Here is a 17,125-nt window from a genome sequence, read left to right on the forward strand (position 1 = left end):
CCAGCTACTGGCCCAAACCATTTTCAGATTTCTAAATAAATCTCAGCTAGCACAGAACACACCCTAAGCAAGTAGTTTCCTTAGACAAATGTGACTCTCTCCCAAACCTCCTGTGCATTTGCCTCAGCACCAATTTCCTCGGTGTCTCTTACCCAAAAATGGCCACATTTCCTTGCTGCCAGCAAGGTTCATCAAATATCTTCTTCATGGCACAGAGGTACAGCACCGCAAGAAGTGGCAGCATTTTTATTGCTTGGTGCACAAACCTCTTTTTCATATCAAGCTTTATGTATCAATTTGAACAGTATTTTTTAGAGGCACATGCAAATGGAAAACGCTGGCAACATACAGAAGTGCCTTATGGCTGCTTTCTTTAACAATTTGGTAGCATTTCTTGAAGTTAAATACTATAACAGATACTTTATAATGTAATAAACAACTGGATGCAAGAACTATAAAGCTGTCCATTAGCTTAGAGTTGGTTTCCAAGCAATGAAAACTAATAACAGAAACACACTGGAGCTTCTCTCACTGCTCTTTGAAAAAAAATTATTACATCAAAAACGCCTAGAAAATAATTTTGAGGATTTTGGGTTCTGAAATCTGTCTCATTCATGAAAACACACAAAATGCAGTGACACTGAAACAGAACTAAAGGAAAACCTTGGCTTCCTACCTGGGTTTTCTTATACAGCAGCTCTGGGAACACAGGCAAGAGCCAAGCACAACACTGCCCCTAGCAACGGTGCCTCAGCTGTGCTTTTTAAAAGAAAGAGTCAGATTCTCCTGCTTAAACCACTAAAACACTTCCGTCCGACTTTTCGTAAACAATTTCATTTACAGTAAAAGGGAAAGTCGTAAATAAAACATGAGGAGGATTCAGCTCCTGCAAACAGCGACCATTTCAGTTACTGCAGTGCCTTTAAAAAACAAATATCCATGGTATATTTTTGCAGGATCAGGAATGGTTATTTCGGACTGAAATACAATAAAATAGTCACTCATCCTAACCTTATTTAACAAACTTTGCTAAATTTTCTGACTTAATTTCTCTGTGCTTATAAAGTAAGCAGAGGAGAGACACAGCCCCTTCTTGGGACTTCTGTGAACCAGAGCAATGACTGATTCCTGAATATCAATCATTTAAGGAAAGAGACCTCTTCACTCTGTTGACTAAAGAGACATGTTAAACCTCTAATTCAGACTACATGCCAACATTCCAGGAAGTAAATATTTTTAGATTAGTTTCACTTTGAAAAAATCCCTGACAGCTTCAAGAGATAAATCCTTGAAGTGGATGGTTAGTAGCCAGTTGTTTTCCTAGTGCTCTCTGTTTTTCAGTGCATTACAGTACTTGGAGTATTAACTGAAGCTGCATTATTCTTTACAGATGACCTTTACAAATCAACATCAGCCTTAGAAAACTTCTTAGCATGTCATTTTGGGGAGAAATTATATGACACATAGCAGAGTTAAAAAAGGTATTCTCTCAGCAGCTGTGATTTGCAAACAGGGTTTTTTGCCACCCCAGAATTAAAAATCTATCAGTAGGACAAATCATAACGTTATAGAGCTATCAATATACTTTAATACTTCTGTAGCAGAAATTAAAAAAAAAAAAAGGATAGGAAGGCTATGATAGTTATTCTAGAATCTGCTTAAAGGGAAACACAATCTGAAACCCTGGTTAAAGAAGCAGAGGAGGAATCTGCTTGCTAAATGCTCACAACAAGCTTATGTAGAGACTAGGAATGGCAGAAATGTCAGCACTGTGAGACAGTTTGCAGAAGTGTGCATTGTCTTATATACAATTCCTAATTTTTATAGCTACAATGGAATTTATAGTTTTCCTGTCAAAACTGGAGAGGGGTCTTTTCTGCTGCACTGAATTGCTAACAGAGTAATTTTTTATGTTAACGTGTATCAGTATCTCTAGTATGATCAGAACAAACAATAACAGTGGCAGTAAATGGAGCTGTTAGACGTATTTATAATTGTCTGTATATAAGCAGTCCCTATAACAGCCGAAGGTCTGTTACTACAAGGTTTTAATGGTTAGAATCACATGAGAAGAGAGGGCTAAATTGTTTCTCATTTCTGAATACTATCCTGAGAAGAAGACCTCGGGAAGAAGTAAATAGTCACAGTAGTTAAAAAGACTGGGAGCATGCATTTTTAATTGCTAAAAGAGGAACTATCATAGTTAGAAGACACTTAACATGAAAACAGCTTTCTAGAATGGGAAAGATGTAGTCAGAGGAAGGGTTTCTTGGGGTAACATAAACAGTACACAATCTCAGTTGTCTGCTAAGCCTCACCATAGGAGGGACTGTGGAAATGATCCAGTGGGTGAAACTTCATACAGAATTTTGGCAAGAACTCGGGTTCAACATCTTGTTTTGCTGATAAGTCTGTGCCCCAGAAATTTATTCCAGTCTCAGAAACAGTTGTACAAACAATGTAAATGATAGACAAATATGAACAGCATTATGTAAGGAAAATTACTGTGATACCCTAAAGAAGCAGTGGGAGACCTTTGCTTAATGAAATGGGAAACTGCTTAAAAACATGTCAGTGCAATCACTGCTCATAGGAGTCATACAGAATTCAAACTACATGTGTTACCTACCTAGAATCAAAGTCAAAATTTTTGGAAAAACAAAACAGAAGGGAAAGTGCAGCTCTTACAAGCCATGTATGGTAATTACTGAGTAATAGTACATGTTGTTGTGCTCTTAGAATAGGAATTCAAACACTATGTGCAACTCTACAGCAATCCCAGTTTCAGGGAGGTTACAAACAAGGAAGAACAAACTCTGCCTATCTTGATTGTTTTAAACTGATTGCACCTTACTCCAACATGACAGAAGTCACAAATAACATTTCCTGCAATTTGTCACACGCAGTTTAGAAGTCTGTGTTCACAACCAGAACATCTGATAGAATGTGTGTGAAAGAAAGTGGTGCATGGAAGGGACATCAGCATCAGTGGTAGGCAAGTTTTCGGATGATGAAAGACGTTGTTCTACAACTCAAAAATTCCAAGCCCTTCCCACTTTCTTCTGAGTATAGAGATAAAACTTAGTTGAAAGCAGAGAAAGAAAAGCAACTGCTGGTACGTTTTCTTCATACAATTCACTTGTTTCTAGAAATCCCATCTGCTTCATGCAAAAAATTAACTTTAGAGCCTGCTGAAAACAATGGTTCATTTATGTTTTTTCAAGAATTCAGTATTTTTTGTCCCTTTGTTAACATGGCATAAACAAGACTATTCTTTCACAGAGACAATTTTACAAATACTGCCTTATGTTTTGTATTGTATTTAGAATTTTGACAGGTGCTTTAAAGTTGAAAGGGAACAAATTTATTATGTTGTTTCTGGTGTTAGAGAATCACTTCAGCCTCCATTTTAGGCTTTCAACACCTAAAATTAAGTATCCTTAAAAACTGCAATATTTTATATGTATTTAATGTGTTGAATTTGGAGCCATGAGAACATTGCTAGCCCATCTTAGTACGCTGCAAAATTTTCTGGAGACCAGCCAAGTTACTGCAGTTGAAGTTGTCCCAGGAGGAGCTCGAGCAATACTTTATGAAAGGTCTGACAAGAGGTCATTTCTGTCATTATAAGGGTACTTCTCTGTTCTCATCAATCTACATCTTCTCTCTAATTGTGAGACATATAAATCACCAAATCAAATTATGCCAATTTTTCCACTTAGCAGATTGTTCTTGAAGAGCAGACATCTTATGTAACTTTTGCCATCTCAGAGTTAAAGGCCAACCTGAGTAAGTCACTTAGATACAAGTAATGTGAAGAGACAATACCTCCTGATTCCTCCTTTCTTAATGTAAGTCTCTAATATGGGGCTGTCCAAATGGAGATTTATCCCACCTATTACTTTGCTCTGGTGACAGGACAGCTGAGAACTAATTTAACCTACACAATGGTCTTTGAGCTTTTAGAGATTAAAGTCAGGTAAGAGAAATTTTCTACTAATACTTGCTGCTGCAGGAACAGTCTGCTTAGAGGAAAAATCTCCTTCCAGCAGGTAGCTGCCAAAATTATACCAAAATTATACTCAGAGTTGAGGGCTGTAAACCAAATGCCAAATAATCCAGGACACCTTTTTATTTGTGTATATTTGCTATTAAAAATATGTGTATTATATGTCTAATTAATTTTTTTCCCTTAGGTAATAACTTTCATGAATTGATCTGATGTATGCAACTAGGACAAACCCAAGTATCAGAGACTGAGAATTTCATTACACTATTAGGAAATTTCTTCCTGTGGACGTGAGGAAGAATCATGCCTCTGAAATTCAGAAATACTGACATAACCTCAGTTGGGAGTGTTGACCTAAGGTTACAGGAAAGTGTATGTGACCTCTAAATGCTCTCTGAGCTAAAGTCTAGATGTTTATAATGAAAGGAATAAATTGCTTCTTGAAAAAACGTATTACTCATTAGAAAAGATAGTGGTATATTACTTTGTCAGCTCTATTTTTTCCTGTTTACTTTCATGTATTATTTCTTGGATGGGACTCGTCACCTACTGAAAGACACGTATAAAGCGGGCCAAATTTCCACATAAAACTGAAGTTCCTGCTGATCAAATTGCCTAGTACAGCATCATTGTAGTTATTCTGCTTATGAATTACCTGACAATGGATAAATAATAAATAAAGCAATCAGGGAAAACTAAGTTATTCAGTAATTGTTTTAGTATATGAATATAAACTGAACCTAGTGGGTGACCTGTGAAAGGTAAATAAAAAGAAAATATTAAATGAACTTCAACAACTAAAGTAACATACTTGGCAAGAAATAAGCCTCTTGTCAGTTTTCTATACTTTTGCCTATCCCAAAAGTACATAAATGGTGTTAGGTAGATTTAAAAAGATTTGAAGAATGTAGATAATGTTCTCAGTACTGATATCCATTAGTAAATATTTCCTCTGTATTGTCTTAGCATTGTAAAAAATTGAGGACCTATTGCTTCTGAAAAAAATGTATAACTACCTAACCATATGGACATGAATACCAGCAGTGAGGAAAATAAATGTATGTGTTCAAAGGAACATACTCATATCAATTTGAAGATGTAGTTAAATATTTTATTAGTTATCTAGGTTAAAAATATTCAGCAACAGAACACATGACTTACTTCTTCCTTGATGTCACTATAACAAGTATAAAGAAAGTCTGAAAGAGTAAAAGGCTGTGGGGAGCTATTTTGTTTCAAATAACTTTATTTTTACTCATGCGTTTTTACATACGTATATGCCAAGTAAATATATGTGTTTTTTACTTATGAATCTCAGGAACACTGAGCTTCTTAATATGTTTGAAGGTTTCCTAGTGGTTTGAGGTTTGTATGAGTTCTTGCAGCCTCGATCAGGAAGCCCAAGAGTTGATGCTGCAGCAAAGACATGCTTCTTCCTGGGAGTTTCACCCAGTGGCACTAATTTCTCTCTGTTGACACTAATTTCTCTCTGTTGACTGTAGGCAAAGTCTAGATTACTAGTTTTGTCTGGGTGCCTAATTTTATATGGTATTATGACATTTGTAGTATGACCTATATATTGTGAAAAAATCTTTAATTCTTTTCAAATTTAATCCCGAAGAGATTTTGCTCTTTGTTTTCCTACAACATCTTGAAACCAAACCAGACCTCCCTACCTACTGGTGGGAATAGCACAAAGACATCAGCCAAAGACATTTTCCATATAAATTCAAATTTAGACAGAGAAATACCCCAAATGAACTATCGTGTCATCAAAGGTGATCTATTTTCAAGTAATATACTTGCAATAACAACGATTTACTTTAGGATAATATCTTGAGATCCTTAATGGGGGCAGGGACACGTGGTACTTGTATACATATGTTGTCCATACATGTAGTAAAAAGATTCTTTTTGCCAAAACCTATAGAAATAATTCAACAGAATTACTTATTTTTAACTGGTCTTGCGAAAATATTAAAGTGTTCAAAAAACTACAGAATCCATTAGGGAAAACTTAGGGAAGCAAAAATTACTCTTCTACCATCGTACAAACATAAATCTAAAATTTCTAAGTAAAGGAAAGCGATAATTCTTGGTTTACTTATTCCCATGATGTCACTCTCAATATAGGTGTGGTTAAAATCTCTCTTTTACATTGGATTCATTTTTACAAGATTATTACATGGAAGTAGTTTGCTTTTAGTTAGGATTGCAACTAGGAACATTTCACTATAAAGCTGTATATTTTCTCTGCTCAACTGAGAAAAATTCATTTTGTCTGAAAATTTCCAGATGTATTGTAACTACCAAATATATTTCTATATAGTCTGAAGAAAATCAATCATACTCTTTTCTTAAGCTTGGTTTTATAGAATATTATCTAATTCTAATAAAAATTCTAATGAAAACTAACATAAAATTTCTACTGATTCAAATGTCATAAACTTATTTCCATATTTTTAAAGATAATAATCTAATTATATACTTCTGTAAGTTGCTTTCTCTACATAAAATGTATTATATGTCCAGTCCTGCATTTATTGAATTATGCTTCCTGGAAGTCACAGGCCCGATATGATCATCTGTTCTGTCCTGTGGAATTCAGTGCAGGCAGGCACTGAGCAATGCCAGTCCTCTTTGTGCCTTTTATAGGCACTGATGACTGTGAAGCATCAGCATCAATCATTGTTGTAAATGATGATTGGGCTGCATTTTGCACTCATATTGTGCTTAATTTGCAGATGTATAAATGATTGTACAGCAGGGTGATAAACTGAATCTCTAAGTGTTCTCTTCCATATTTTTCACAGAAAGAAGCCCTTGTGTGACACTAATAAATTAGATGTTGTCCTAGTTAGGACAGCTGAGATCAGTTCATCATGGTGGGTGTAACCCAAAACTGTATTCTATAGCCTTCCATGTCATTTCCCAGAAACTAGACTATTGTTGTCAATAGACTATTCGCACCCTCTGCCCATAGAGCCTGACTCCTCAGGCTATAAACTAGGTGTTAAGAGGCCTGTGAGATAGGAGGATGTTTCTGTCCTCACACCCTTTGTGGAACTCCCCGCCCTGAGGGGAGCACTGAACATTCCTGCCTGAACTGGAGGATATATAATCTTGGAGTTTTGGAACATTTTTCAACCCACTCGTGGGATCCAGAGGACGGCTGCATCTCATCGCTCTCAACCAGACTTAGACCACCACTGGACTGCGATCACCAGTTCTGGCCAGACTGCAGCAGCTCTCCCACCAGCAGGTTCTTCCCCTCTCCCTTTACTTTGGACTCAAACAGGGCCCAAGGAACACCACTTTGTTCAGGCCCCAGGGTACTGGGTTATACATTTGGGTTTTTGTGGGTTGAGACCAATTGTTTGTTTGTATTATTGTACTTACTGTATTATTTTAATAAATTGTTATTCTGACTTATAATCTCTCCTTTGAGTTGGGTTCATTCCCCCTGCTGGTTAACTTTTAAACCAGCACAGATGTCTAGTTAGAAAAATAATCCACTTTTGTCTTCTATCACACCTCTCTCACTGTCAAATAAAATAACTATTGTACAAGCACTGCTAGTTTGATTTGTGGTCAAGACTTTGCACTTGTTCACTACATAAAGCAGCAGTCATGTACACAAAGCCATGCATGTTAATGTGGGAGAAAATGAAGGCATGGATAGAGGGAGCATAGACTAATGTTCCATACATAACTGTAGTGTTTGTTCTGCAATCTCAGTGGTATTTTTGTGTCATTTTATCTGGTTGTAATGTTCTTAATTCAGTTAAGTACACTGAAAAAAACCCTAGAAATTTCTCTCTGCCTTGGTCATAACTAAAGTGGGATTAAGAGCTGTGCAACACAGATCACCAGCATTTGATGTTATCTGAATAACTGTTAGAAACATCAGGTTTCTGTAAATATGGGATGAATAAAAGAAGATTTTAAATTCTTGGAAAGTAAGAGCACCCAATGAAAGACTGCCAGTCTTGACTGGTGTTGAATGCTGGAGAACTCATGATGTTCCTAGATGTTTTTACAATGATTGATTGCTGCTACTGGTAAAATGGCTTCTTCATTTCCAGTGGAGATTGATAGTTTGTCACCAATTAATCTTGCTCTACTCCTGTCTGACAGAAGGAAGTACCAGCTACTACCAGAAATTTTATCTCCAGATACCGGCAGACTGTGATCAAATTACCTCATAACCTCATTGACAAGAAAAGTAAATTGACCTTGTTACATCTCTCATGTAATCTGCATGAATAGAATTATAACAATTTTGTTTTCCAGTTTTCAAGTAAGTTTTTGAAACAATGACAGAAGTAGCAGCTTCCTAAGCAACTACTCTTTACTCCTACTTTTACTTCCATTTATCATACATCTAAAGGGCTATAGCAAGAGCCTACTTTGATTACTCATATTTAGCTGATGATCCATGAGGTCCCATGTACCTTTTTCGAGTTCATTGATTTCCTGAATGGAGTTTTTCATTTTGTGTGTGACCTACATTTATTTCATTGCATATGACCATATTGGAATATAACTAAGGCTGCTTTAATGATGTGACTCCCTATGTTCCATATAATTTATGCACATTACTGGTTACTGTTCTATCCTTTTTTGGAGTCCACAATTTTCTTCCACAAAAAGCTTATACTTTTTTCCATATATCTCATAAAGATATTGGATGGCATTGAAAGAATAGCAAACCCACTTGGAATTACACTGAAAATACTCACATTGACTACTGACTGATTGTCTCCAAGTTTTCAGATCTTTATTTTTTAATTCCTTGATATGTTTAATACCTTTGTTCTGGTCTTTTATGACTGGTATTGGGTAGTCCTCAGCTAGTACAAATCTTCATATATTTATTGGGAGGTTGGCTGGTTATGAATGTAATTCGTTTTTGTAAATATCAGATGGAACTGTCCTTGTGATCTGCTGAGAGACATCCTGAAGCAGAAATTCCTATTTTACCCCTCTACTTTTAAGAATTCATTGTTATATCTATTTTTAATGTATTGCCTGTCTTAAAATGACCAAAGATGATATTGTGGTCAGTTGTTCAATTTTATTTTAATATCATATACAAAATATCCATTCTACATTGCAACTTAATATATTTTATATAAAATCCAATGTACAGTATCTTAAATTTGTTTAAATAGTATTATAAACAGAACTTTCAGGAAGAGTCAGTCCTGGAGTGAAGCAGTCTTCTGTTAATTACAGTTCTTTTTGATATCCCTGCTGTTCAGTTAAAAATCCAGCTTATGTTCTAGAAACATCCTTACAAACTCAGATCTGGTTCCTATTACAGCAAGAATAAACTCCCAGATTTTTATTTTTTTCTTTCAACTTTGTGTTTCCCACACAGCTGGATAAAATCCAGTGCTGGGGTGTCCAATTTGAATGTCACTCGTTATCATCTGCTTCAGAGCTCATCTTCATCTGATAAAGCGTCAAGGTAATCTGTGTCAACGTATAAGAGAAATCCAGAAAACAAACTGTCTGCCCACGTTGGATCAGAAAAGAGACCATTTTGATCAGTGTAGAAGATCTCGAGCCATACTTCATCTTCTGGCTGAAGGTAGATCACCGTAGATCCAGAAGCTACGTCATGGTTGCCTGTGTTTGCATCAAATGTCTTTATCCTGTACTTCCCATTGTGGACCAGCCCAATCGCAAGATGCTTGTTTGCTAAGGTGATGTCATAAGAAAAATAATAAATCCCTGGGATGGCACAAATGAACTTCCCTGTGGAAGGGTTGTAATGCTCCCCCTCATTGAAGAGGACTTTATTGAATACAATTGGTAATCTTTCCTCTGGGTAGCTCGTGGTGATGCCAACAGAAAAGGCAGATTTCAGCACTATCTTTCCACACTTACAGACCCCTGGTGCACCAGGCTCTCCTCGGTCTCCTTTATCTCCCTTAGGTCCAGGTGGTCCAGCTGGACCTACTTCACCTTTGGCACCAGTCAATCCTCCAGGTCCTTTTTTACCAGACTGACCTTGGTCTCCTTTCTCTCCAGCTGGTCCTAACGGCCCAGTCTTTCCTCTTAAACCTTCAAAAACATTTTAAGTTAGTTAATGATTGCACATATCAACTCAATAAATGATTGTGTGGGCTACTGTGTGCCTGAACAAACAAAAAAAAGAGGGTCAGAATTTCAAAATACTCCAAAAATACTTTCAAAATCTTCTAGTAAGTTTGTGAAAAGAATGCAAGGTTGGAAGAGATGACCAGGCCTCACAGCCTGCAGGTCCTTTATTTCTATATTCCTACTTTTCTTCATATCTTGATTATACTTCGAAGAATTTTATGTAATCAGTCTATTGCTGCCTGAACTACAGGCACTGCTGATGGGAAGAACAGTGGTGTGGCTACCTATGTAGTGATGCTTGTGCCCAAATATCTCATATAGTTAGAGCATTTTTAGTGTGTACCTAAGTACCTGCTAATCTTTTACTCCTGGCTAAGGGCACAAATGAGACTGTTTATTTAACACCACACATGCTTCATTCTTCCCAAACTTTTAGCATCTGTGTGCAGGAAGGCTGTGCATTTACTTTTCTTTACACTGATGTCAGTATGTGCATATTAGACATGTCTAAAATATATCTGCATATTTTCTTTCTCTCACTATATATATATGCATGCATCACACTTAAACCCACACAGATACATACACACATTCATCTCATACATATATATATATATACACACACACACATATGTAAGTATAACAGTGATGATGAAAGGTCTTTGTTGTGTTAGGTTACACAAATATTCAATACCTGCACTCCCTTTTTCACCTTTTTCTCCCTTCCTGCCATCTCTACCATCTCTTCCTGGAAGACCAATGCGTCCATGTGGCCCCGGGGATCCGCTGGCTCCAGGGGGACCTGCAGGGCCTGGCAAACCAGGGATGCTACATATGTATCTGGTGTAGTAATTTTCTCCTTTGAGCTGGCTTTGAAGTGGTTGCTCGCTTGTATAGATGGCAAAACTTGTAATGTACAGCAACACAAACATCCTCGCATCTGGAAAAAACACATGTGAATAAAACTATGCATATTATGACACTCCAGTCACATGCAAATGTCTCTGAATATGCAAATAAGTGTGACATTGTGATGCATTATGCACCCGTATGGGTGCAGAGCTCCATCTGGGATTTCTGCATTACCAAAATCCATGAAGGAGGCAAGGAGGAAATTCTGTCCGGTTGGAGCTTTTTCTGGTCACCATATATGTTGCTGTATGTCTCTCAAGTAAGTAGCCTCTAGACTGACACGGTGAATATCAGCTTTTTTTGGGCCAAATGTTGACACATGAAAAAAAGAAACTGAATTTTTCAATTCAAAGTCCTTTGCTTGCCTAGGTTTATTTTGTCTTTAGGCCCTACACAAGCTTTACAGAGAAAAGCCCTCTTGCTGAGGGAGTTATGTCTGTGCTAGGATGATATGCCTGTAGGAACAGTCTCTTCTAGTGAGGATAAAGCTTACACCTTCATTTAATTTTGAAATTTGCCCTTATGGTGGCAAATGAATCTCCAACTCAGATAACTGCAGCAGAAACTTGCTGAACCTGCAGAAAGGATGGCAGTAAGAAAAGGTAGCTTCAGTGCCTGGTTGGAAACAGCACAAATAACCACTTCACCCTAGTCAGTTGGATGGAATAAGGCAGCTGCCCTGCAGGGGAATGTGTGTGTGAAGGATGGAGTGTGAATGGGCTGCTAACAGGTTTTTTTAAGCCCTGTCTTATGCAATGAACTGTGTTGCAATGTCTTGCAAGAAAATTGTTTAAAGCTTTATATATAGTATTTAGTTGTTTCCATAAACTATTGAATGGAGATTAGATTTCTCTGTTCCACTGCATACTGGGATACTAAAGAAAAGTCACTGTACAAACAGTGACATGCTGAGGGGTTGCAGTACCTGATGTACAAAGGTGTCTTAATTTAGTGTTGCATTAGCAGAGAGTCACTCATGGGTCAGGTGAGAATCTGCAAGTCAAGCTGTTTTTTCTAATTCCTTTGCTATCTTCTCAGAAAACTTGTGTGTGTTTTTTTGTTGGAGTTGTCCATTCCTTCAGGGATAATTTACAGCATTCAAGGAAATCAGAGTCCGCTGGTTTCTGTGGGGAGAAAAAAGAAGAAATAGAATGGGGGATTGGGAAAAATATCTGTGTGAAATGCAACCTACATTTTTTTACAGTGAATCATAGAATCATTAAGGTTGGAAAAGACCTTTAAGATAAGATCATCACATCCAACCATCCACCTAGCACCATCACTATGTTCACTACTAAACCATGTCATATCCACACTTTTCTTGAACATTTCCAGGGATGGTGACTCCACCATTTCCTTGGGCATCCTGTTCCAATGCTTGACAACCCTTTCCATGAAGATATTTTTCCTAATATCCAATCTAAACCTCACCTGCTGCAACTTGACATCATTTCCTGTCATCCTCTCACCTGTTGCCTGGGAGAAGAGATTGAGTCCCACCTCGCCACAACCTTTCAGAGAGTTGTAGAGAGTGACAAGGTCTCCCTGGAGCCTCCTTTTCTCCAGGCTAAACAACCCCAGCTTGCTCAACTGCTCCTCTTGAGACAAGTTCCATACCCTTCACCAGCTCTGTTGCCCTTCTCTGGACACGCTCCAACACCTCAATGCCTTTCTTGTTGTGAGGGGTCCAAAACTGGACACAGGATTCATGGTATGGCCTCACCAGCGCTGAGCACGGGGAGACAATCACTGCCCTTATCCTGCTGGCCACAGTATTTCTGATACAAGTCAGGATGCCCTTGATGTTCTTGACCACCTTGACACACTGCTGGCTCATGGTCAGCTGCTGTCAAACAGTGCTCCCAGGTCCTTTTCCACTGGGCAGTTTTTCAGCCACTGCACCGGACTGTAGTGCTTCATGCTCTTGTTGTAATACAGGTGCAGGACTCAGCACTTTGCCATGTTTAACTTCATACTGTTGGCCTCTGCCCATCGATCCAGCCTGTCCAGATCCCTCTGCACAGCCTTCTTATCCTACAGGAGATCAGCACTCCTGCCCAGCTTAGCGTCATGTGCAAAGTGACTGAGTGTGCACTTGGTCCTCTTGTCTAGATCACCGATGAGGATGTTAAACAAGGCTGACCCCAACACTGAGCACTGGAGAACACTACTGGTTACCAGATTCATTCTCAAGCTCAGAGTCAAAGAAATTGCACAGTGAATTGATCTAGAAATTGTTGTTCTCATTCCTTTCTTTGTGATACTGATTGGTAGTGACTGATTGATTTAAAACCCTAAGCCATTACATTTATTTGCAGTTCATAAGTAAATTTCAACAGGTATATGCCCTGGTCAGATCTATTCATCAGGGAAGACACTAGCTTATACATATACATGTACGTATACACAGTCTTTAAGAAGAATCTTTTCTGTTTTACAGAACAGAAAATTAGAAACTGTCTTGGTATAAGTGGTAATGCAGGAAAAAACAAGAAAATATTTTAGCTGGGGAGAAGTAAAAGATGCTCCAAAATTCTCTTCAGTGATATACATTCGGCTTTTCATATTGAGCATCTTGCATCAAATTGGCAGAAACCAAACTATTGATTTTGCCATCATTTGATAGAGCCTTACAGTACAGTCAGGCACAACAACTTCCACAAGTGGATTAGCATATGAATGCTTAACATTACAGCAGAGTAGCAAAAGATAACTCCAAGGCAGTTGTTAGCTACAAGGACAAACTTCACGGTGACGTTTGCTCTGATGTACTACTGAGCGTACACAAATAAAGCTCATGGATTGTCATATGACTTAAATCAGGGACAACAAAGCTCTCTGCAGAGAACAACTTTAAACACATAGCCAGGAGGGAACAGCTTGGGGGGAGTTCATGGTTAAGGCTGCATATGCATTTTACACAAAGCTCATGGATAAGAAGCAGACACGAGCTAAGGATCCAGGACTGAAAAAAAATCCTGCCCTTTGCCAGATGAAAGTCTGAATGAGTAGGCCAGGTGTTCACACACTGTGTTGCATGTAATCCAAGCAAAAACAGTCTCAACAACTGCTGTTTTTGCCTATGTCCAGGATCTTTTACAAATCAGAGTGAGCGCCGTCACACAGCTGCTCCTGTCACTGGCTGGCCGGTAACTTATTGATGTGTGAATCTGTCTCCAGCTCCCAGACCTCCCCTGCTGTTCCTCTCATGTGCCTACAGGAAATTAATTAGTCTGAGACATGTATTTCTGAAAAGAGCATGGGAAAAAGGTCGTTTGGGGAAGGTGAGGGTAACGGGGTTGTTGAGATAGGAATGTGCCTTAGATGCCTGGGGTGTTGTGGTTGGACAACCAATTTATGAAGGCAGCATAGAGGGGAATACACGAAGCTTTCAGCTATGGCTTGAAGAGCTTAAGGGGTGATGGCTCTGTGAAACAGAATGGTGGGACTGCAGGAAGGGGAAGAGAGCTGGAGTGGGAGATAATGGGGATAACGTTCAGGTGATGATGTTTATGGGACTGAATTTAGTGTTGGGGGGAATACAAGCTGCTTCCAACAGTGGTAGGCAACAAATGACATTCAGGAAACCAGGCATTGGGCCAGAGAATCAACACTTCTCTTGCCCTTTGACTTCAGACTCTTCCATTTCTTCATGCATAGGAGTAGTTGTTATAAAAGGAGGGGGGAAGGTGCCTTTCTGTTATTGCAGAAGTCTCTGGTAAGTGTGCATCTCCTCAGACCGAGGGAGGATGTGCAGTGTTGAACCCATGCCCCTTGTTTCCCAGTGAGTGCTCTAAAAGCACCATTGTAATGCTAAAGGTGAATAAGAACATACAGCCATGGTTTTTTTTTTTAATTTCATGTGAAATTAGGAGGCCACAATCAGAGATTTCAGTTCACATGGGCTTATGAAGTTAGAGGGTATAATAGACCTCTCAGATCACTTTCTCTGGAGTCACCTAAGTTGCACTGAAATATTTGTTGCCAGAGAGTTAACTGGTAGGCAGAAAGTGAGTCATAAATTGCACTTTTTTCTTGGCCTCTGGTTGTCCTTTTCAAAGATACAGACTTTTGACCATAAACTGGGATAGGAAACAAAGTGATTTATATCTGCCAAGTAATTTTTCTCTGGGGAAAAGCAAAATCTGAACAGTTCAATGTATTTTTCCAAATACTGAAAGCCAGAAAAACACATTCTTTACAACAATAAGAGTCATCTTCATCATAACCATCACCAAAATAATAAGAAGAATTATATGAACACAGGGTTAGAATAATGTTATTCCAAGTGTAGGAAATGGCATTTCAATAGATCTCAAATCTACTAGACAAAGCAAGAGTGCACATCAAGGCATTCACTGAAAAGTGATGGACATGATGATCAATTCCAATTAGAGAATCATAGGATGGTCTGTGTTGGAAGGGCCCTTAAAGATCAACTAGTTCCAACCTTCCTACCATGGTCAGGGACACTTTTCACTGGACCAGATTGTTCAGAGTGATTTCTGGAATACATTTTCTAAGTGAGAGTGGCTGATTCCTTTGTTCACTGTTCAAAAGGTCATCTCATTCATCTGATACTGGAAAAACACTAAAAAGCAATTCTGGACCTAGTACCTTGTTGCAGTTAAGGTGGCAGGTCTAAAGAATCCAAAGCAGTGTGACAAGCAAGTTGAGGGAGGTGATTCTACCACTCTGGTCCACTCTAGTGAGACCCCACCTAGAGTGCTGCATCCAGCTCAGGGGTCCTCAGCACAGGAAAGACATGGACCTGTTGGAGCAGGTCCAGAGGAGGGCCACAAAGATGATCAAAGGGCTGGAGCGCCTCTCCTATGAAGACAAGCCGAGAGAGTCAGGACTTAAACAGAGCTCTTATAAGAAAGATGTCAACTGACTTTTTAGTAGGGCCTGTTGCGATAAGACGGGGGCTTTAAACTAAAATAGGGTAGATTTAAACTAGATATAAGGAAGAAATTTTTTATAATGACCGTAGCAAAACACTGGAACAAGTTGCCCAGAGAGGTGGTGGATGGCCCATTCCTGGAAACATTCAAGACCAGGTTGGATGGTGCTCTGAGCAACATGATCTAGTTGAAGATGTCCCTGCTGATTGCTGGGGGGTTCGACTAGGTAACTTTTAAAGGTCCCTTGCAACACAAACTATTCCATGATTATATCTTCTACCTTGAAAACATACTCTGTAAGTTGCATTCCCATTGAAGCTAGGTGCTGGGCAGAGGGTCTTTAACATCAAGACATTGGGAAATCTCATTTCAGTACTGGCATAATCAGACTATGTCATTAACAGTTTTTTAAATTTAGGAATTAAGGGGTTGTAGCAAATTCCCAGTTTTGAGACTTCCTGGTATATGATCTAATCTTTCTTCCTTGTCTAACTATGCAGAGCTAATTCTAAAATTTACTAATTGGCATTGTTTTGAAACAATCCTAGAAGATTTCCCGTGAATCTATTATAAATAAAAGCTGGGACAAGGGCCAATAGCTATTAGTCACAGGTTATCCTGGCTGTGTTCTTACTTTCCTTGCTAGCTTTTAGTTCCCTTCCAATACATATGCACAACTGCTTGAGCAGTAGAAGAGGGTCTGTTTTAACTTCCTTGTGCAAGAAAATGTAGACAAGAAGTTGTGATGCTTGTGGGCTTTTTCTGTTGCAGCTCTGGCAATGGACTAGTGGTGAAGAATAAGGTAGTCTGTATACCCTCTGGCTTTCCAAAAGCAAAGGCCCATATTACCTCACATTGCTACCTTGAACACCCACTGTGAGATGTACAGACCTTCTCTGGCTCTCCTGTCCAGTAGCTGTGGCAGGAGAAACAAGGTGGAGGAGGAGGTAGTAAGTTAGGATGAGAAGCAGAGGGGGACACCTTCAAAAATTCGATTGAAATCTCATTGGCTATGTCTGTCTTTTCCCTCTCAAAACATGATCCATGAAAGTCAATTGTGTCCACATGTCTGAAGGTTTCAAACCTGCCAGTCAATTTACCACCACCACTGACCTTTCTACAAAGCCTCAGAAACAGTGGATTATAGTTTGGCACACTAGACTCTGCAGTTTCTTTGCAGAGTATGATT

General features: G+C 38.7%; 1 protein-coding gene across 3 annotated transcripts in view; it reads right to left on the reverse strand.

Annotated features, from left to right (window-relative positions):
* Positions 1-8,823: 8,823 nt before the first annotated feature.
* The window catches only part of C1QTNF7 (C1q and TNF related 7), a 53,645-nt gene continuing 45,343 nt past the window's right edge, over positions 8,824-17,125 (reverse strand). For all 3 annotated transcript variants that reach the window (XM_051798484.1, XM_051798483.1, XM_051798482.1), the window contains 3 exons: positions 11,958-12,156; positions 10,815-11,060; positions 8,824-10,081 (listed from right to left, as the gene is read on the reverse strand). In XM_051798484.1, the coding sequence (XP_051654444.1) occupies positions 9,450-10,081; positions 10,815-11,052 (870 nt within the window). In that variant the 5' untranslated portion in view covers positions 11,053-11,060; positions 11,958-12,156 and the 3' untranslated portion in view covers positions 8,824-9,449. The remainder of the gene's footprint in view (positions 10,082-10,814; positions 11,061-11,957; positions 12,157-17,125) is intronic.

The sequence above is a fragment of the Manacus candei genome, unplaced genomic scaffold, assembly GCF_025592945.1.
Source record: "Manacus candei isolate 608988 ecotype Guabito, Panama unplaced genomic scaffold, ASM2559294v1 h1tg000048l, whole genome shotgun sequence".
NCBI classification, from domain to species: Eukaryota; Metazoa; Chordata; class Aves; order Passeriformes; family Pipridae; genus Manacus; species Manacus candei.